Source organism: Chiloscyllium punctatum, chromosome 20 (genome assembly GCF_047496795.1).
Source record: "Chiloscyllium punctatum isolate Juve2018m chromosome 20, sChiPun1.3, whole genome shotgun sequence".
Classification (NCBI taxonomy): Eukaryota; Metazoa; Chordata; class Chondrichthyes; order Orectolobiformes; family Hemiscylliidae; genus Chiloscyllium; species Chiloscyllium punctatum.
Window position 1 is genome coordinate 78,971,006 of NC_092758.1, and position 22,253 is coordinate 78,993,258.

The 22,253-nt window shown below is 42.8% G+C and overlaps 1 protein-coding gene across 4 annotated transcripts in view; it reads left to right on the top strand.

Moving 5' to 3' along the window:
- The window catches only part of LOC140492212 (serine/threonine-protein phosphatase 2A 55 kDa regulatory subunit B beta isoform), a 580,700-nt gene that overhangs the window by 329,054 nt on the left and 229,393 nt on the right, over positions 1–22,253 (top strand). The window contains exon 1 of one of the 4 annotated variants that reach the window (XM_072591102.1): positions 9,298–9,966. The exons of 2 other annotated variants lie outside the window; for them this stretch is intronic. In XM_072591102.1, the coding sequence (XP_072447203.1) occupies positions 9,897–9,966 (70 nt within the window). In that variant the 5' untranslated portion in view covers positions 9,298–9,896. Of the gene's footprint in view, positions 1–9,297; positions 9,967–10,442; positions 10,483–22,253 lie in introns of those variants that run through there. One more of the 4 variants, XM_072591103.1, reaches the window with a different exon arrangement.

Genomic DNA, 22,253 nt, shown 5'->3' on the forward strand with positions numbered 1-22,253 from the left:
CCAGGCCTACAAGCGAAAGGTTTAGAAACTTCTGTTGAAAGTTCCTTCGGAGAATATTGAGTTGGGCAACCTCACAACCTTTAAACAGAACTTGGATGAACATTTGAAGTGTCATAAGTGAAATATGACAACCCGTCACCAAATCACCCTTTAATTACATGTGCATAGTACTTGACACTGGTCCAGCTTACACAGATCCAGCTCTCAGAGTGAGCAGAACCTATGACACTTCTGCTCATTTTGTTTTGTGACACTCCTGTTCATATCTGTCAGCCAGGCATCCCTGATTGGACCAGGTTAACAGCCCCAATCAGGGAACTCTTATTCTATGAAATCCACCTGGTTGACCTTGTTACAATAACATTCAAGGCTATGGACCTAATACAGGAAAGTAAGACAAGTATAGGTAGTAGCGTACACTTAGTGCTGCAGGCTTGATGGGCCAAAGGGCCTCTTCTGTACTGTATGATTCTATGATCCTCGGTAAGTTGATGTAGTGCATCTTGTAGATGCCACTCTACAGCTGGAGGGAATGAATATTTCAGTTGTTGGATGGGATGCTGATCAAACAGTTAATTTGTCCCTGGTCATCTTGAACTGCTTAAATATTGTTGGAACTGCCCTGGTCCAGGCAAGTGGAAAGCGTTCCATCTCACTCCTAACTTGTACTTTGTAAATGCTGGGCAAGCTCTGGGGAATCAGTAGGTATATTATTAGTAGCAGGATTTCCCAGTTTCTGACCTATTCTTGTAATTGTGGTACTTATATTGCTCACAGTTCAGTTTCTGGTCAAATGGTTACCTTCCAGGGTATTGATTGTGAGGTTTCATTGTTGCTAATGTCAATGAATGTCAAGGGGAGTTTGTTAGATATTCTCTCATTGGAAATAGTCATTACCTGACACTTGTGTGATGTGCATGTCAAGTTGTTGTCCGGATCACTGGTGGTCTGGTCAATATCGTCCTGACCAATGACCACCTATGGTGGATGACATCATAATGGTGACACCATCAAAGGTCAGGACTGAACTTATTCTTTTGGAGATTGTCATTTTCCAGCAATTGTTAGTCCAAGCTAGAATCGCCAAAGATCCTTCAGTGACCGAGAATCCGTCAGAATCTATATGAATCCAACTGAGCAGTCAGAAAGATTTTTAAGAAAACAATATCTTAAATAAATCAATCATGTAATTCGTACAGATGTTCTGATTGAGCTTCAAGTTCATGAGAACCGTGAGCTCATTGTAGTGCTAGAATATTTTGCAGCCAGCAGTGTGAAGGCATGAAAAGAAAAAAGAAATGAGGCAAACTGATACTGTTGACATTAATGCAGTGTGTGTATTCCATGCTCCACGCTTCCATACTGTGATCAAGGAGATCGTTACCAATTTTCTCGTCCATGGCAAGTCTCAAAGAGGTAAAACAGAGCGAATGGTAGCAAACCAATAATAGCGCCAGGCGTGGTGCAGGTACAGAGCGCTGGCTCTGTAGCTCCATTACTTTGCATGGGTTGAACTAACAGGTTGATCAATAACGTTGTAGAAAGTGAGGATTGCAAACGCTGGAGATTAGAGTCGAGAGTGTGGTGCTAGAAAAGCACAGCAGGTCAGGCAGCATCCAAGGAGCAGGAGAACCGACATTTCAGGCATAAAGGGCTTATGCCTGAAGCGTCGATTCTCCTGCTTCCTGGATGCTGCCTGACATGCAGTGCTTTTCCAGAACCACACTGTAGACTTTGATCAGTAATGTCATCATTTTCGGGAAAGTAACACACCAGGAATGGCTTTTGGCATAGTCTGAAATCCAGTCCAACCCAGACTTTTACCCAGATCCTGCCATTGGCTTGAATGGATTGTTTGATTAGTCCTGGACTCATGAGTGGAGCTGAACCTTGTCAAATTATCAGCACACAATTCTGCGTCTGACCTGAGTTGCCTTTCATGCAAGACTGAGCACCTGAAATGGAAAATCTTTCCTTTCCCCAGCACCAACATTACTGAGAAACAAAAGTGAAACCAGAATAAGCCGGAGGAGCACTGAAACTTGGGTTACACAGACTGGAATATTTTCTCAGCCATTATTTGTGGCAGCTTTTCTTTCTATTTTCATTGAACAGCTGATTAAAGGAATGGTATTCCTCCTGCTTTAAACAAACAGCAATATCAAGTAAGAGACTATTTTCAGGACTAAGCCTGGAGGAAATGAGAGGGAGAAATTCACCCAATATATGGTATGGAAATTAAAAAGACAGACCCACTGCACTTTCACAGCCAGCATGGAAACCTGGCCATGAGCTCACTCCCATATGATTGAAATAGCAATGTAGCTGTGAGCTTAATATTACAGCCAAAAACTGTTACACTTGCTGGTTGGGGCAGTCTGCATAGTTTGCAGCAAGTTGCTCCACTTCCTTGTTCAGCATTTACTGTTTTGGTGACCTTAGCACTTTAGGTGAGCATAACCTCTCTGCAAACCAGTCAGATTTTCATTGGGTTAATGATTGTCAGCCATTGAAATTGTATTCGTGAGTGATTATGATGTGGTTGGCATCACAGAGACGTGGTTGTAGGGCGTTCAGGACTGGCAGTTAAACATCCAAGGATTTACAACTTATCGAAAAGACAGGGAGGTGGGCAGAGGGGGCGGGTGGCCTTGTTAGTTAAGAACAAAATTAAATCTATGGCACTGAATGACATAGGGTCAGATGATGTGGAGTCTGTATGGGTGGAATTGAGGAACCACAAAGGCAAAAAAAACCATAATGGGAGTTATGTACAGACCTCCTAACAGTGGTCAGGACCAGAGGCGCAACATGTACCGGGACATAGAGAAGGCATGTCAGAAAGGCAAAGTCACGGTAATCATGGGGGACTTCAATATGCAGGTGGACTGGGTAAATAATGTTGCCAGTGGATCCAAAGAAAGGGAATTCTTGGAATGCTTACAGGATGGCTTTTTGGAACAGCTTGTCATGGAGCCCACAAGGGAGCAGGCTATTTTGGACCTAATACTATGTAATGAACCAGACTTTATAAAAGATCTTAAAGTAAGGGAACACTTAGGAAGCAGCGATCATAATATGGTAGAGTTCAGTCTGCAGTTTGAAAGAGAAAAGGCAAAATTGGATGTAATGGTATTACAGTTAAACAAAGGTAATTATGAGGGCATGAGAGAGGAACTGACGAAAATCGACTGGAAGCAGAGCCTAGCGGGGAAGGTAGTAGAGCAAAAATGACAGGAGTTTGTGGGTCTAATTGAGGACACAGTACAGAGGTTCATCCCCAAGAAAAGAAAGATTATCCGGGGAGGGATTAGACAGCCATGGCTAACAAAGAAAGTCAGGAAATGTATCAAAGACAAAGAGAGATCCTATAAAGTGGCCAAGAGCACTGGGAAATCAGAAGATTGGGAAGGCTACAAAAACAAACAAAGGATAACAAAGAGAGAAATAAGGAAGGAGAGGATGAAATATGAAGGTAGGCTAGCCAGTAATATTAGAAATGATAGTAAAAGTTTCTTTCAATACATAAGAAACAAACGACAGGCAAAAGTAGACTTTGGGCCACTTCAAACTGATGCTGGAAGGCTAGTGATGGGAGATAAGGAAATAGCTGGAGAACGTAATAAGTACTTTGTGTCAGTCTTCACAGTGGAAGACATGAGTAATATCCCAACAATTAAAGGGAGCCAGGGGGCTGAGTTGAGTATGGTTGCCATTACAAAAGGGATAGTGCTAGAAAAGCTAAAAGGTCTTAAAATTGACAAATCTCCTGGCCCCGATGGGCTACATCCTAGAGTTCTGAGGGAGGTGGCTGATGAAATAGCGGAGGCGTTGATTAAGATCTTTCAAAAGTCACTGGAGTCAGGGAAAGTCCTGGATGATTGGAAGATCGCTGTTGTAACCCCATTGTTCAAGAAAGGATCGAGACAAAAGATGGAAAATTATAGGCCAATTAGCCTAACCTCGGTTGTTGGTAAAATTCTAGAATCCATCGTTAAGGATAAGGTTTCTAAGTTCTTGGAAGAGCAGGATCAGATTAGAACAAGTCAACATGGATTTAGTAAGGGGAGGTCGTGCCTGACAAACCTGTTGGAATTCTTTGAAGAGGTGACAAGTAGGTTAGACCAGGGAAACCCAGTGGATGTGGTCTATCTAGACTTCCAAAAGGCCTTTGATAAGGTGCCACACGGGAGGCTGCTGAGTAAGGTGAGGGCCCATGGTGTTCGAAGTGAGCTACTGGCATGGATTGAGGATTGGCTGTCTGACAGAAGGCAGAGAGTTGGGATAAGAGGTTCTTTTTTGGAATGGCAGCCGGTGACAAGCGGTGTCCCACAGGGTTCAGTGTTGGGGCCACAGCTGTTCATGTTATGTATTAATGATCTGGATGAAGGGACTGGGGGCATTCTAGCGAAGTTTACCGAAGATACGAAATTAGGTGGACAGGCAGGTAGTACTGAGGAAATGGGAATGCTGCAGAAAGATCTGGACAGTTTGGGAGACTGGTCCAGGAAATGGCTGATGAAGATCAATATGAGCAAATGCGAGGTATTGCACTTTGGAAAAAAGAATACAAGCATGGACTACTTTCTAAATGGTGAGAAAATTCATAAAGCAAAAGTACAAAGAGACCTGGGAGTGCTAGTCGAGGATTCTCTAAAGGTAAATATGCAGGTTGAATCCGCGATTAAGAAAGCGAATGCAATGTTGTCATTTATCTCAAGAGGGTTGGAATATAAAAGCAGCAATGTACTACTGAGACTTTATAAAGCTCTGGTTAGGCCCCATTTGGAGTACTGTGTCCAGTTTTGGGCCCCACACCTCAGGAAGGACATACTGGCACTGGAGCATGTCCAGCGGAGATTCACACGGATGATCCCTGGAATGGCAGGTCTAACATACGAGGAACGGCTGAGGATCCTGGGATTGTACTCATTGGAGTTTAGAAGGTTAAGGGGAGATCTGATAGAAACTTACAAGATAATACATGGCTTGGAAAGGGTGGACGTTAAGAAATTGTTTCCGTGAGGCGGGGAGACTTGGACCCGTGGGCACAGCCTTAAAATTAGAGGGGGTCAATTCAGAACAGAAATGCAGAGACATTTCTTCAGCTAGAGAGTGGTGGGCCTGTGGAATTCATTGCCGTGGAGGCCGGGACGCGAAATGTCTTCAAGGCAGAGATTGATAAATTCTTGATGTCACAAGGAATTAAGGGCTATGGGGAGAATGCGGGTAAGTGGAGTTGAAATGCCCATCAGCCATGATTAAATGGCCGAATGGCCTTGCTTCCACTCCTATGTCTTAAGGTCTTTGCAGGAGCAGTTATCATTTTTATCATTCTCAGGGGTCGACAGTGTTAAATTTATTTTTCCTGAGATGCTTATGCACTTGATGCAACTGCAACACGCCAACTTCTGTGAACAAGCAAAATTTATTAAGCACAGTACAGTACAAGCTTTGGAGAAACCCTGAACACTCCTTGCCATGCTTGCAAGACTTGTCCAAGGAAGCTGTCTCTGAACAAAAAAAAACTGTCCTTCCTTTATACAAAACCTTTACATCACAGTCAGTAATGCTCACAAGACAGCCCCCAGTCACTCCCTCACAGTCACATGTCAGTCATGACACAATGCAGTGACCATCTGTAGTGACCAGTGACAGGACGGCACGGTGGCTCAGTGGTTAGCACTGCTGCCTCACAGTGCCAGGGACCTGGATTCAATTCCTACCTCGTGCAACTGTCTGTGTGGAGTTTGCGCATTCTCCCCGTGTCTGCGTGGGTTTCCTCCGGGTGCTCTGGTTTCCTCCCTCAGTCCAAAAATGTGCAGGTTAGGTGAATTGGCCATGCTAAAAATTGCTTGTAGCGTTGGGTGGGTTGCCCTTCAGAGGGTCAGTGTGAACTTGTTGGGCCAAAGGGCTGTTAGATTCCCACTGTAGGGAATCTAACCTATCTCACTTCCAGAAACATTGTAATGCAAATCATCCTTTAATGGCCAGATCTGGTGTGAATTGTATTGTTTTAACTACAGGGAGTAGTCAGAATTCCAACTATAATGTTCTTATTGATTTCTGAATAGGGGATGAAAATGTAAATAGGCTTTTGAATGGCAAGGAAATGGCCATGTAAATGGCTCTGGATAATAGGAGATGCCAATGTAATTTCTTACAATCTATCTGTAAGTCAGAGGCATCCCATTCTAGCCTTGAAACATCCAATTTCCTGCAGGTCAGCAAGTAAGTTAACTCTTTAAAATCATACATAGTTAAACATTCCCAATAATGTGAAGATGCTAATTCCCACCATCTTATTTCTAGAGCTTCTAGCATAATAGTGGGCTAGTAATCCAGAGATTCAGATTAATACTATAGAGACATGGGTTCAAATCCGTCCACAGTAGCTGGCGAAATTCAAATACAGTTCATAGATCTGGAATATAAAGTGAGTGTCAGATATGGTGACCCTGACAACTATCATTGATTATTTTAAAAATCCATCCGGCTCATTAATGTACTTTAGGCCAAATCGATTTGTGGTCCTTACCTGGTCTGGCCTACTTGTGACTCCAGACCCAAAGCAATGTGTTTAACTCTTAACTGCTCTCTGAAATGGTCAAGCAAGTCACTCAGTTCAAGGGCAATAAATCACCTACTTCCCACAAATAGTACATAGAGTTGTATAAAATAGTATATAGATTATTATATATTTGCATCCTGCAGTGTTTCATTTTCTCCCAGTCTTTGATTAATATGTTTCCTTGGTATGTGTATCTTTGCCTATCTATTGACTGTTTTCTACCCTGTGGTCTGTCTTATATGGGATCCTATTACCTCTTTCCAAATCCATCTACTCCAATGTAGTTTCCTCTGGACGAGATAGCTCAAGTAGGCGAGATTATTTTTGTCATGAAGGCGTTGAGAGGGTGAATGTGGAGAAGATGCTTCACCTTACAAAGGTTTACCGAAACTAGGAGCCATGAAGATAAGACAATTACCAACAAGTCAAATGAAGAATCCAGAAGGAAGTTGCTTACTCAGAAAATGTAGACTTTGTTACCACAAAGAGTGGGTAAATTGAATCGCTCAGGTTAAGTAAATGAGGACAGCAAGATTACGAATGTTAGGAAGGGAAGGGAAGGTGAAAGAAGGCTCCTGTGGAACATGCATGTTACTACCATGGATCAATAGAGCTATACTGTAAATGCTTATCCTTTGCTCTGTCAATGTCCTATGATTGTACATAAATCAAATAGGGTCAGTCTCTGTTGTTCCAATCTTCTTTATTTTGGAAGGATTCCCAATTATTTCTGAAGGTAACGTTGCTTATCATTCCTGATGAAGGGCTTTTGTCGGAAACGTCAATTTTCCTGCTCCTCGGATGCTGCCTGACCTGCTGTGCTTTTCCAGCAACACTCTAATCTAGACACTAACATTGCTCTTCCTCCATTCTTCCAGCCACTTGTTTATCTCTCTGTTTCAGTGAACTACGCTGCTTTTCCCACAGGAGGTGTTCATTAATCTGCATCCTTTTTTTTGATGTGTGTATGTGCAGTGACTCAGTAAAAATACACCATTGTGCAGAAAACTATATTCTATTCTTTCCATCACCAAGAAAACACCCATGGGGTCGTCAGTGAACCAGTAATAAGCAAAGCCCAATAAGGGCAATGCTTACACGAAGAAAATGAAGAGGGAGGGTAGGGATTAAATCAAAATAGAATTGGAGGGGGAAATAAAGCATCCCAATCCCCGCCCACCCATAGTTCTCACCTCCCCATAAAGACATTGAGAGCATTACTGGACACCATGTGCACCCTCTCCAGGGACACCAGGCTCAAACATAACTGCTGAAAGAGGGGCAGGCAGTTGGCAGAGATGACCCCCCTTCACAGCCTGCTGCCTGGATCTGTTCATAGCCAGCCTGGCTAGGCCCAGGAGCAGACCCATGAGGAGATCCTCCAATCTGCCTGCACCTGGTGTCCAAAGATCAGGAGCGTAGGGATGAACTGCAATCAAAGATGTAACGGGAAGTTCTTCAAATAACCAAAAGGGAGTGCAAATGCCCACAATCAATATATATGTGGTCCACGGACTCCACAATACTGCAATATAAGCAGTTGGGCTGGGATTCTGTGAATCACCACAACCTGTGGTTTTTAAGTGACTGCTGCATACAATACCCTCTACACTGGATCCCCAAGGGAAAAAAGGAGGACTTCCCCCATAGAGAGCCCTCCACTGGAGATTCCCATTCCTGGTGGCAAACATCCTCTGTTTTTAAAGTTGTGAGCTAATTCCCATGTATGCAGCTATTAATGACCCCTGCTTTACTTCTCCATGTCATTCTGCATATCTCTTTTAACTTTTCCTAAATATGTACTGTTCTAGCTCCATGTATATAGCTTACCATTAAATTGATATTGTTCATCCAGCACAATGCTTTCCAAGTTCCACCGCAGTCTTTTTGGAAGGAAGAACAAAGCTATTTAACCCCATGAACCTGCACTGCTATTCTGTTTGATCTTGAGTGCTCTGTATCTTAGCTGCGTTGCTTCTGTATTTCTTTAAATGTCTTTGTGAAACATGAAGCTATAAATCTAACTTAAAAATTTCAATTGACCTTTTTTGCGACAGAGAATTCCAAATTTCCTCAAATCTTAGTGTAAAGCTATGCTTCCCGACCACCAGTAAATGACCTGTCTCTGATTTTAATGTTATTGAATCCTTGTTCTGGACCTCCTGAATAGCGGAAATGGTATCTCACCATTCTCAATCTTCAATCATCTTATACTCCTCAATTCGATAATTCCTTGGTGTTGGGAAGGGGATAGTCTGATTAAATTGTTCCCATTTTAAACCTTTTTAAACTAACTGTGCTTCTTTAATTGCAATCTCTTGGTGATCTGCAAACTGTGGCGTTAGCGGATTTTCTGAGGTACCTACCCTTCCTTAACTTAACGTCTTGCTGCAATGTTGGAGAATGCCTGGCATCTGCCCTCTGCCGTTCCGTGAGGTTTGTTTTTAACTCTTTGGCAGTCCTGCTGATTAAGCAGCAGTAAGCTTTCTCTTTGATGGGTTGCTGGCTGGGGTGTACCCAGTTTAGCACCCAGCCTTTCCAAGGGGAACGGTTGTAGGCAGCAGATTCTGCAGCGATGGCGGTGCATTAGCAATCCTCCAGTCTGTTGCTTCTGGTTACTGCAGCTTGGAACTAGCGAGTGTGTGTTTGAGAGAGAGAGAGAGAGTGGTTCTGATGCGGTTGGACATTGCCAAGCTGTATGGGAGGAGCCTGTACTAATGCAGCATACGGCTCCAGCAGCAACAGAGGCCGCCTCATGCAGCACTGTAGAGAGAGAGAGAATCAGCACACAGGAGGTGCTGACGCATTTTGTCTGCCTGAAGTAACTACAGAATTTTAATCCTGAAATCTTCTCTCTGACGCCTGCTTCACTTCACACGCCCTCACACCTTTAGACTGGGCTCTGGGCTGACTGATGTCAACAGGGCAAACTTTGATAAAAAAAAGGGCACTGGAATAATTGCCTGATTTTTTTTATATATGTCCACACAATTTAATTTGCACTCGAGTTTATTATTTTTTCTCTCCCAGTGCCTCCTGGTTTAAGAGCCATTAGACAAAAGGAGACGCAGTGGACAGGTCACGCCAGGAGCATGTCCTGCTAGTGTAGCTGCTGGGGACTGCGGAAGGAGCTGTTCGGCTGATTTGAGCGTGTCCTCTTGACTTGGTGAGGGAGGCGCAGGCTTGCAGCGCGGTTCCCCCTAGTCGCCTACCCCCGGAGTATGTCGCACCGTGCGAGCTGGCTGTCCCACCCGTACCACTAGGGCAATGGGATCGTGGATACCTGTCTGCTTCACTTCCACATCTCCAAGTAATCCGGCTGTAAATGGAGGAGGAGATTGACACCCGCAAAATCAACAACAGTTTTCTGCGCGACCACAACTATGCAACTGAAGGTATTATTTTTGCTGTTGTTTAACCCGGGTCGTTTATTTGAATGTGGGGTGCGGGTGATGTGACTGTCTGTCTCGATCGTCTTTCTTGAAAAATACTGTGGGTTTTGATCATTGAGTCAAATGATTTTCCCTCATTTTTTTGACCATGAGTGGAAGGCTAGAGGGCCAGTTGTGCCTGATTTTAAGATTGCAGTGTTGCAGGGACAGGGAACCTGTGGGTGAATTTTGGTTTTTAAAAATATGACAAACTCCTCTGGGATGTTGGGTCTGCTAGAAGCAAGAGCTTCTTTTGAAGAAAAGGGGGTGGGTGGGGAGGGATATCTTGCCTGAAATTGTTAATCCGCAGTTACGCGTCTGAGCACACACATTGCTGATACATATCCTCGATCAAAAGGCAGGGGAGGGGGGGGTAGAAAAAGGCAAATTCCTTCATGATCTGTAAGGCGAACTGCAGTAACACCATGAGCTCAGACACCGGTTTATGTAACGCGATGAACTCGACTGGCCACAGTCCAGGTGAGGTGACATTCAGTACGTTTTCCCCTTGTAGTGTAAAGTGTTTCTCGTTGCTCGATTTATTTCTTCCGCTCTTGGTTACACGCATTATGCAGGCTCTTTCTTTATTTTCAATTTTCAGAAGGCTCAGGGATGCACCTTTGCCGAGAAATTTGACTTCAGCACATGATTGCTGTTTGATTAAAGGTCCATGAATAAACTCAGACCCCCCTCCCCGGTCATGGTGTAACGATTTCAAAGAAAGTCTTCAATGGCAGATTCCAAAAAATGGGTTATAGGACATCCCCTCTCTTCCCCCCACCTCGTGAAACTTGATTTGCCTTCTATCTTTAACGGCAATATTCTAACTTTTGACCTTTTACACGTTGACCTCGTAAGCCTGTAGCCTGAGATTTTCTTGTTTCTTGGCTCAGTTATCTTTTTCTATATCGACACTCCTGCCCCACTGTTCAGTGAATTTGTTGCTGCAGTTTAACAGTGAAGCTGGTAGGGGGCTGATTTTTTTTTCTCCTAAAACGAAAACCTCGCTAATTTGAAAGAAAATGTGATGTTCCCAGTTTTCTCTGAGGCCTAACTCTCAGACTGAGCTGAATAGGGTGGTGGGGGCTGCCTCTAGAGAGCATTGCAGACTTGTTGCCAGTGAGAATATTGGTGCTCATGTATTGAGAAACACCCTCTCACGGAGCTGCACTTAGAATTGTCTTCAATGGATTGCAACATTATTGTGAAATTTTATTTCCCCTGGCTGCCATGATTGGTTATTTGCAGATGCTAAATCCCTTATTGCAGTCCTTCTGGTACAGTTTCTTGATATGTGGGCAGAGCAGCAGAAAGATCGGGTGTCAGTTATATCTGCAATCGCATCAGATTTTGTCAGGCTCAAGTGATGCAACTAACAGTGGCCTTACATTTTTAAGCAAGTGCATTAAGGATCTGTCTTTAAAGCATTATTTGCATTATAGGGCATATAGATATGTGAGAAATGGAACCAAGGACTTTCCTCTATCATAGAATAATAGAACCCCCACAGCATGGAAGTAGGCCATTCAGCCCATTGACCCTCCAAAGAGCATCCCATCCAGACCCACTCCCCTGCCTTATCCTGTAAGCCATGCCTAATCTATCTCGCACATCCCTGGACACTGGGCAATTTAGCATGGCCAATCCACTTAACCCGTACATCTTTGGACTGCGGAGAAAGTGAGGACTGCAGATGCTAGAGATCAGAGTCAAGAAGTGTGGTGCTGGAAAAGCACAGCCGATCAGGCAGCATCCGAGGAGCAGGAGAATACCCTATTCCTGATGAAAAGGTTATGCTCGAAACATTGACTGTCCTGTTCCTTGGATGCTGCCTGACTAACTGTGCTTTTCTAGCACCATACATCTTTGGACTGCGGGAGGAAACCCACACAGACACAAGGAGAATGTGCACACTCCACACAGACAGTTGCCCAAGGCTGGAAACGAACCTTGGTCCCTGGGGATGTGAGGCAGCAGTGCTAACCACTGAGCCACTGTGCCACCCAACACGGACAAGTTGCTGCAGATCCCTGGTGACATTGAGACAGAACCAGGGCAGGTCTGGGAAGGACTACTGGCTTTACTGAGGCCCATCTTGGAGGATTTGCAGCGTCATCAGACCACAGCCTGGGCCTGTTCAGAGAATGCTTAGAAGGGATTGTAAATCCATAGCAAGGCCCATCCTGCTCCTTCCCTTTTATTATTTGGACTGCTTCAGAATCATTAGGATAGTTTGTACAGAAGGAGGGGTGAATGCATTTGGAGGATTCGGCAGATGACTTTTTCAATCCTCTGAAAATGCTGACTGTCCACTTGGCCTGCTGCTTGTCTGATCACTATTGATGGTGATGGAGGTACATCTTTGCTCAGGATGGAAAAATGGTACTCCATAAAGGATCTGAGCGCATTGTATTGCTGGGCCAGGATAGAGAGTTATGCTGATGTGGTTAGATAAAGAAGGCTGGGAGGAAGCTTGTGACAGGTATGAATGTTAGCATAAATAGTTGGGCTGAATGGCCTGTTTCTGTGCAGTAAACCTTACATAATTCTGCATACAGTACATGCACTTGAAGGTTTTGAAGCTCAACCAGCCAACCGCAATCTAAATGTCTTCAGCTGCCTATTTGGTGGAAAGTATGTGAGTGGTAGGCAATAAACAAGAGGGGCAGTTCATAAAGATGCTGTGGACTGAAGCCACAATCTTCCATCTCATTACCTAATATTATCATTTTTCCAAATGATTTCTGATAATCTTTGAATAAAACAGGTGGTTAAATGTGTAATCTTAATTATTTAAAGTTGCAACAATTAATATTGCAGATGGTTGACAGTCTTCCAGGATTGACACAGAGTCTCCAGGAGGCCAGCGAACCTCCAACTGCTGTTATAAGCATTCTGGTTGGGTAGTCTTAGATGTGTTAAAAGTATATGTTTCTTTGTTTTCTTTGAATCCATGCATCATTAGTACTGAAAATCTTAGTGATAGGCTATAAATTGACAATCAAAGATAATGCAGATGCAAAATGTGGACTTTAGTTACTTTCCAATTAGAGTGGGAAATCAGGGCAGTGTGAGGGAGAATGCAGGTGTGAGAACAAGAGATTGGAGGTCCACATTTATGACTTCAAACCTCCAGGAGTATGTTCAATCAGAATTTCCAACCTTGAATTTTGTAACAGTATGTCAGTGCAAAGTTGATTCTGGTTTGATTCCATGTTTATTTCCAGTGCAGAATGAGTGGATTTTATTTAACATAAAGCTGCCAATTTAATGTGTAAATTCATATTGTAAGGCTTTCTTTGGCTTTGACACTTGAGATTGAGTAATAATCCAGGGTCTTCTCTTGTTGTCCACCTCTTAAATGATATCAGGAGAGTTAGGAATAAAGGTTTTTATATAACATGTTAAGAAGCTTTTATCTCCGATTCTTTTATACATTTAAAAAAAAATCACTGAATAGCAGCCTGCATGCCCTGCCTTTCCCATGCCTCACATTGGCTAACCTCTAAAAATGAATAAATCCAAAGCTCCAGGGTTAAATTTTCAGAAACTCACCCTCTTAAACTGGCTTCTTGATGGTTGGAATGTGTCAAGTCACTCAATAGTTAATATCATAATGCCTTATTTAAATGAGGGGTCAGAACATCTAGGACCTTTGACTTCCCTTTCCCGCAGCACCTCTCTTTAAAAGGAGTGAAATGTTCTGAAAGAATACTGGAATCACGTAATTGAATGATACACCGGAGGAAAAAAATGATCATTTCACCAAGCTGACCTATCCTGGCAATTTACAAGTTCTGTCCATTTTGTCCCATTCCTTTGTCCTTTCCCCACAGCCTTGCAAATTTTTTCTCTTTCAAATATTTATCCAGTTCTCTTTTGAACGTTGTTATTGGATCTTTTTCCACTTCAGGCAGTGAATTCCAAATTATAACAAGTTGCTAGGTGAAGAAAACACTTTTAACCTCTGCTTCTTTTTCTGAATAATTTAAATTTGTGCCCACTGGTTAGTGACCTTTCTTCCACTGCAAATGGTTGTAGTGCATAACCTGAAGACCAATAATAGTCGGTTCTCATCCTGTAATAAATTTTTCCAAGAGAGAGCTTCAAGAGAATAACATAATCTGTATTTCATGGTTATAATATTCTGTCTTTATAAAATAGCAATGACTTGCTCTATTAGGAACTATTAACACCAAAAAAAAAGGAGATTAGTGTCTGTGTTAAAATTTAGACCATCATTCCATTGTTTTTTGTTAGCTGGTTTTGGAATAGTACTGGCTTAAGCGTTCCTGAGGGATGGATCTCTTTTAAGCTAGTGCTTCGAGGTTTGATGGAGATCCTGCTGAGACACTTAGTGCATTGACGGGATGTACAATAATGATGGCTCCATTGCAGCCTTCAACATTTCAAACCAAACCCTTTCATTCCATGAAAAAAAATGCTGCTGTGATGTTGAAATACATTTAATATTTGTGGATTATCTGAGTCCAGTGTTACGTAGAGTTTAGCCTGACAGAGGATGACAGAAACAGGGACGAAGAGATTTTTTGAAAAGGGAAAAAAATCAAGACTTCTCTCTGCTCAGCAAATGAGTGGGTCACTCTCTGCAGTTCAGTTTGTTTGAAGCAACAACGCCACCGATTTTGGATTTCATTCAGTGATGGGAAATCTTAAAACAATTCAAGAAAATGAACTCTGGGCATGGTTGTGAACAAACGACTGGGATATCCCAGTGGTTACAGAAATGTGGCTCAGATGTACAGGACTGGCAGCTTAATGTTCCAGGGTTTAGATGCTATAGGAAGGATAGAAAGGGGGAGGGGGGGTAGACAAGAGAGGAGGGGGAATGGCGTTTTTGATTAGGGCTAACATTACGACTGTATTTAGGGAGGATATTCAATAGACAATAGACAGACAATAGGCAATAGACAATAGATGCAGGAGTAGGCCATTCAGCCCTTCGAGCCTGCACCGCCATTCAATATGATCATGGCTGATCATTCCCAATCAGTATCCTGTTCCAGCCTTATCTCCATAACCCTTGACTCCACTATCTTTAAGAGCTCTATCCAATTCTTTCTTAAATGAATCCAGAGACTGGGCCTCCACTGCCCTCTGGGGCAGTGCATTCCACAGAGCATTCCTGGGAGTATGTCCAGGGATGTTATTTGAGTGGAAGTGAGAAATATGAAAGGGCTGGTAAACTTATTGGAATTATACTATAGACCCCTTAATAGTCAGCAGGAAATTGAGAAACAAATTTGTAAGGAGATCTGGTTATCTGTAAGAATAATAGGGTGGTAATGGTACAGGATTTTAACTTTTCAAGCATAGACTGCTATAGTGTAGTGCTGGAGTGGAATTTAAGTGTGTACAAGAAATGTTTCTGATTCAGTATGTGGATGTACCTACTAGAGAAGGTACAAAACTTGACCTACTCTGAGGAATTAGGGCAGGACAAGGGACTGAGGTGTCAGCGAGGAAGACTTTGGGGCCAATGACCATAATTCTATTAATTTTAAAATAGTGATGATAAAGGATAGACTGGATTTAAAAGTTGAAGACTAAATTGGAGGAAGGCCAACTTTGATGGTATTAAGCAAGAATTTTTAAAAGTTGATGGGGGAATGGCAGATGTTCGCAGGTAAAGAGATGGCTAGAAAACGGGAAGCCTTAAAAAATAAGATACTGAGAGTCCAGAGACAGTATATTCCTGTTTGGCTGATGGGTAAGCATGGTAGATATAGGGATTGCAAGATGACTAGAGAAATTCAGGTTTTGGTCAAGATTAAGAAGGAAGCATATGTCCGGTATAGGCAGTAGAAATTGAGTGAATTTCCCTAGAAGAGTATAAAGGCAGTTGGAGTATACTTGAGAGAGGAATCAGGAAGGCAAAAAGGGGACATGAGATACCTTTAACAAATAGAATTAGTAGAATCTAAAGGGATTCTACAAATACATTAACGACAAAAAAGTAACTGGGGAGAGAATCGGGTCCCTCAGATCAGCAAGGCAGCCTATGTGTGGAGCAGCAGGAGATGGGGGATGATACTCAATGAGTATTTTGCATCAGTATTTACTGTGGAAAAGAATATGGAAACTAGAGAGCTTGGGGAAATAAATAGCAATATCTTGAAAAATGTCCATAATATAGAGGAGGGGGTGCTAGATGTTTTAAAACACAATAAGATGGATAAATCCCTGGGACCTGATCAGGTGTACCCTAAAACGTTGTGGGAAGCTAGGATAGTCATAGAGTTATAATTGCTGGACTCTTGCTAAGATACTTGTATCATCAATAGCCACAGGTAAAGTGCTGGAAGACTGGAGGTTGGCTAATGTGGTGCCACTATTTAAGAAACGTGGTAAGGAAAAGCCAGGGAGTGAGTCTGACATCAGCCATGGGCAAATTGTTGGAGGGGATCCTGAGGGACAGGATGTACGTGTATTTGGAAAGGCAAGGACAGATTAGGGATCGTCAATATGACTTTGTGTGTGGGAAATCATGTCTCACCAACGTGATTGAGTTTTTTGCAGAAGCAACAAAGAGAATTGATGTGGGCAAAAGCTTTGGACGTGATCTATATGGACTTCAGTAAGGCGTTCAAAAAGGTTCCACATGGGTGACTGGTTAGCAAGGTTAGATCACATGGAATACAAGGCAAATTAACCATTTGGATACAGAACTGGCCTGAAAGTAGAAGACAGAGGGTGGTGGTGGAGGGTTGCCTTTCAGACTGGAGGCCTGTAACCAGCAGTGTGTCACAAGGGTTGGTGCTAGGTCCACTGCTTTTTGTCATTTACATACATGATTTGGATGTGAACATAGGAGGTATGGTTAGTAAGTTAGCAGGTGACACTAACATTGGAGGTATAGTAAACAGCGAAGAAGGTTACCTCAGATTACAATTGAATCTTGATCAGATCCTTTGTGAGCCAGATCAGGAGTCCCGCATGGTGTGTTGCCTGCCCGGTGCCAGGGTGCAGGACATCTCCGACCGGCTTGAAAGGATATTGGAGTGGGAGGGAGAAGATCCAGTTGTTGTGGTGCACTTTGGCACAAACAACATAGGCAAGGCTAGGAAGGCGGACCTGTTTGGGGAATATCAAGCACAAGGAAGGAAATTGAAGAACAGGTCCTCAAGGGTCATAATCTCTAGACTACTGCCCGAGCCACATACTCATTGGCATAAGGATAAGAAAATTAGGGAATTAAACACATGGCTAAGAGATTGATGTGGGAAAGAGGGATTCCATTTCATGGGACATTGGCATCAATTTTGGAACCAGGGCCATCTGTAACGATGGGATGGTCTCCACGTGAACTGATCTGGAAACAGGGTTCTGGTGAAAAGGATAAATAGGGTGGTTACTAGGTCTTTAAACTTGTGAGTTGGGGGGGAAGGGGAAGGGAAAGCAACAGGGAGTGTGGAGTCAAGTAGAAAGGTAAGCAATAGGCTAGCATGTGTGCAGGGTTTAAATTCAAGGCAGACTAGAAATTAAGCAAAAAAGAAGGGTAACTTAGGACATATTACCAGAGATGATGGAAATCACGAGGATAAGAAAATTAGCATTAAAATGCTTTATCTAAATGCTTGTAGTATTTGTGAAAAAAGTAGATGAATTAACAGCACGAATCATAGTGAATGATTAGGATGTGGTAGACATCACAGATGTGGTTGCGGGGGTTCAGGACCAGAGTTAAACATCCAAGGATTTACAACTTATCAAAAAGACAGGGAGGTGGGCAGAGGGGGCCGGGGTTGCCTTGTTAGTTAAGAATGGAATTAAATCTATGGCACTGAATGACATCGGGTCAGATGATGTGGAGTCTGTGTGGGTGGCGTTGAGGAACCACAAAGGCAAAAAAACCATAATGGGAGTTATGTACCGACCTCCCAGCAGTGATCAGCACCAAGGGCGCAAAATGTACCAGGAAATAGATAGGGCATGTCAGAAAGGCAAGGTCACGGTGATCATGGGGGACTTCAATATGCAAATAGACTGGGTGAATAATGTTGCTGGTAGATCCAAAGAAAGGGAATTCATGAAATGCTTACAGGATGACTTTTTGGAACGGTTTGTGATGGAGCCCACAAGGTAGCAGGATATTCTGGACTTACTGCTATGTAATGAGCCAGCCTTTATAAAAGGTCTTAAAGTAAGGGAACACTTAGGAGGCAGCGATCATAATATGGTGGAGTTCAGTCTGCAATTTGAAACAGAAAAGGCAAAATTGGATGTAATGGTGTTATAGTTAAATAAAGATAATTACAAGGGCATGAGAGACGAACTGACGAAAATCGACTGGAAGCAAAGCCTAGTGGGGAAGACAGTAGAGCAACAATGGCAGGAGCTTCTGGGTGCAGTTGAGGACACAGTACAGAGGTTCATCCCAAAGAAAAGAAAGATTATCGTGGTTGGGAGTTGGAGATTGGGGTGGGGGGTTGGGGGAGGGGGTGGTGGGTGGGGGAGGGGGTGGTGGGTGGGGGAGGGGGGGTGGGACGGGGAGGGAGACGGGAAGGGGGAGGAAGAGAAGTGGTGTTGATTAGATAGCCATGGCTGACAAAGGAAGTCAGGAAATGTATCATAAAAAAAGAAGGAAGCTATAAAGTGGCCAAGAGCACTAGGAAATCACAAGATTGGGAAGACTACAAAAACAAATAGGGGATAACAAAGGAAGGATGAGAAAGAGAGAAATAAGGAAGGAGAGGATCAAATATGAAGGTAAGCTAGCCAGTAATATTAGAGATGATAGTAAAAGTTTCTTTCAATACATAAGAAACAAACGAGAGGCAAAAGTAGAAATTGGGCAACTCCAAATTGATGCAAGAAGGTTAGTGATGGGAGATAAGGAAATAGCTGAAGAACTTAACAAATACTTTGTGTCAGTCTTCATAGTGGAGGACATGAGTAATGTCCCAATAATTAAGAAGAGTCAAGGGCTAGAATTGAGAATGGTAGCCATTACAAAAGAGAAAGTGCTAGAAAAGCTAAAAGCTCTAAAAATTGATAAATCTCCTGGCCCGGATGGGGTACATCCTAGAGTTCTGAGAGAGGTGGCTGAAGAAATAACAGGCGTTCGTTGTAATCTTTCAAAAATCACTGGAGTCAGGGGAAGTCCCAGATGATTGGAAAATCGCTGTTGTAACCCCCTTGTTCAAGAAAGGATCAAGTTAAAAGATGGAAAATTATAGGCCGAATAGCCTAACTTTGGTTGTATGTAAAATTCTAAAATCTCATTAAGGATGACATTTCTAAATTCTTGGAAGTGCAGGGTCCGATTCAAACAAATCAGCATGAATTTAGTAAGGGGAAGTCATGCCTGACAAACCTGTTAGAATTCTTTGAAGAGGTGACAAGTAGGTTAGACCAGGGAAACCTGGTGGATGTTATCTACCTAGACTTCCAAATGGCATTTCATAAGGTGCCTCACGGAGGCTGCTCAGTAAGGTGAGGGGCCTATGGTGTTCGAGGTGAGCTACTGGCATGGACTGAGGATTGGCTGTCTGACAGAAGGCAGAGAGTTGGGATAAAAGGTTCTTTGTCGGAATGGCAGCCGGTGACAAGTGGTGTCCCGCAGGGTTCAATGTTGGGGCTGCAGATGTTCACTTTATATATTAATGATCTGGATGAAAGGATTTGGGGGCATTCTGGCGAAGTTCACCAATGATGCAAAATTAGGTGGACAGGCAGGTAGTTCTGAGGAGGTGAGGAAGCTGCAGAAAGATTTGGATAGTTTAGGAGTGGTCCAAGAAATGGCTGATGAAATTCAACGTGAGCAAATATGAGGTCTTGCACTTTGGAAAAAAGAATACAGGCATGGACTATTTTCTAAATGGTGAGAAAATTCATAAAGGCAAAGTACAAAGGGATCTGGGAGTGCTAGTCCAGGATTCTCTAAAGACTGATTTGCAGGTTGAGTCTGTGATTAAGAAAGCAAATGCAATGTTGTCATTTATCTCGAGGGTTGGAATGTCAAAACAGTGATGTGCTACTGAGACTTTATAAAGCTCTAGTTAGGCCTCTTTTAGAATACTGTGTCCAGTTTTGGGTCCCACAGCTCAGGAAGGACACTCTGGCACTGGAGGATGTCCAGCAGAGATTTACATGGGTGATCCCTGGAATGGTAGGCCTAACATACAATGAAAGGCTGAGTATCCTGGGATTGTATTCATTAGAGTTTAGAAGGTTGAGGGGAGGTCTAATAGAAATTTACAAGATAATCCATGGCTTAGAAAGGGTGGATGCTGGGAATTTGTTTCCATAAGGCGGGGATACTAGGACCCGTGGGCACAGCCTTAGAATTAGAGGGGGTCAGTTTAAAATGGAAATGAGGAGACTTTTCTTCAGCCAGAGAGTGGTGGACCTGTGGAATTCATTGCCATGGAGCGCAGTGGAGTCCGGGACGTTAAGCCTTAATCTCACAAGGAATTAAGGGCTTACAAGAGTGTGGACAAGTGGCGTTGAAATGCCCATCAGCCATGATTAAATGGTAGAGTGGACTCAATGAGTCAAATGGCCTTACTTCCGCTCCTATGTCTTATAGCTTTATAGATGAACCAATAGGCCGAGGAGTGGCAGATGGAGTTTAATTTAGATAAGATGTGAGGTGCTGCATTTTGGAAAGGCAAATCAAGGCAGGACTTTTAAGATCAGAGGAAAACTAGAAAAGTTTAACAGAACAGGTGGCATCAGTGGGGAGAAAGTACATGTTTCTGATTGATCATTTTTTTTCATCAAACACAACTGCCTTCAACTGCTTCATCAATTAATGTCAAAAGTGAGGATGTTTGCATCTTTCACTACTCCTCCTCAGATACTGAACCAGTACTTGTTCACATGCAGCATGACCTGGACAACATTCAGGCTTGGTCTGAGAAGTGGCAAGTTCACATAAAATATTGGAAGGAACAGAATGGTGGCTATATCAGGGGAAAAACTAATGAATATTTGTTGAGAAGATACCATCTCTTGACTGGACTTTAATTGGTCTCATCTTGTTGCACTCTTTCATGAAATCTTACATTGAAAAGATCATTTGACAACAAATCATGGGTGAATGACCCAATTACATCATTGATGAAGAGCTGATAAATATCATCAATCCTCTTCAAGAGCTGGTTAATGACGTTTTGAACTTCTGTACCAATTTCACTAGTTAAGGACTAACAGAGTCTGAATCATCTGGGACAATGCAGAGGTCGTTCAAAAGACTTGCATAAGAATAGCAGAGTATTGACCAGACATTGTTCCTTGGGCTGGAACATTTAGTTTTGGGAATATGTTTGTGGATGCTGCATCCATATGTTTTGTTTGAAAAGGCAGTGCCTATGAATTTTATCATCAAATGTTGTCATTTCTGACAATGTCCCTAGAAAACTAGGCAAGGTTAAAAAGTTTTCTACATATTCATGCAAAGGTAGATAATTGTTCATATGGCTGAGAGACCTTGCTGCATGCTCAGAATTTTATGTGCTGTCTGATCATTTCCAACCTGAGAGATCTCATCAGGCTTAATCTGCATGTTGATGGTAGGAATATCATTGTGTTTGTCTTTAAAAGCTGAGAATATTGGTACTTCATCACATCTTGAGTGACTGCATGTGGTGCTTCTTCATTGCCACTCCTTAACACTCAAACTGGCATTGCTGTAGGAATAGACGAAGAATTGGGCTGACTCTGGTCTGGAGAAAAGTCAGAGGGACCTTGTTGCTCCACAGACTGGGGAGTCAGGTACTGCAAGATATTCTTCTTGAAATGCTGTAACTAGGTTAGATAGTGACGAGGTTCACCACCTTGCCATCTCCCCCCACGTACGCTACCCTACCCCACCCTGGCTGGGAATATTTCCTGTCTGGGAGTTTCTAAAGAGTTGGCCTTTTTCTTCAATCATGACCGAATGAAATACATCGTGAAGCTGGGGCACTTCTAGACAGCAGAGCATGCAGTCATGTTGGTGTGAAGCTTCGGTTGTTTTGGAAATGTTGAAGTACATCTCAGCATTATGTTATTCAATATTCCTTGATTTTTTTTTGTGTTTCTGGAGTGACTGAAGCAATATGGCTCAAGTTGGAATATAGTCATCATCTTGGTTTTGAATATCAGCTATAGGAGCCCTAAAGTACACAAAAGCTGTTCATTTCTAAACTTCCTTTATTGAATATAAGTTTATTGCTTGATTTTATAGCAACTGAATTAAGCTTTCTTGTTTAGTATTGTGTAGGCGTTCAGATAAGGATGCTAGG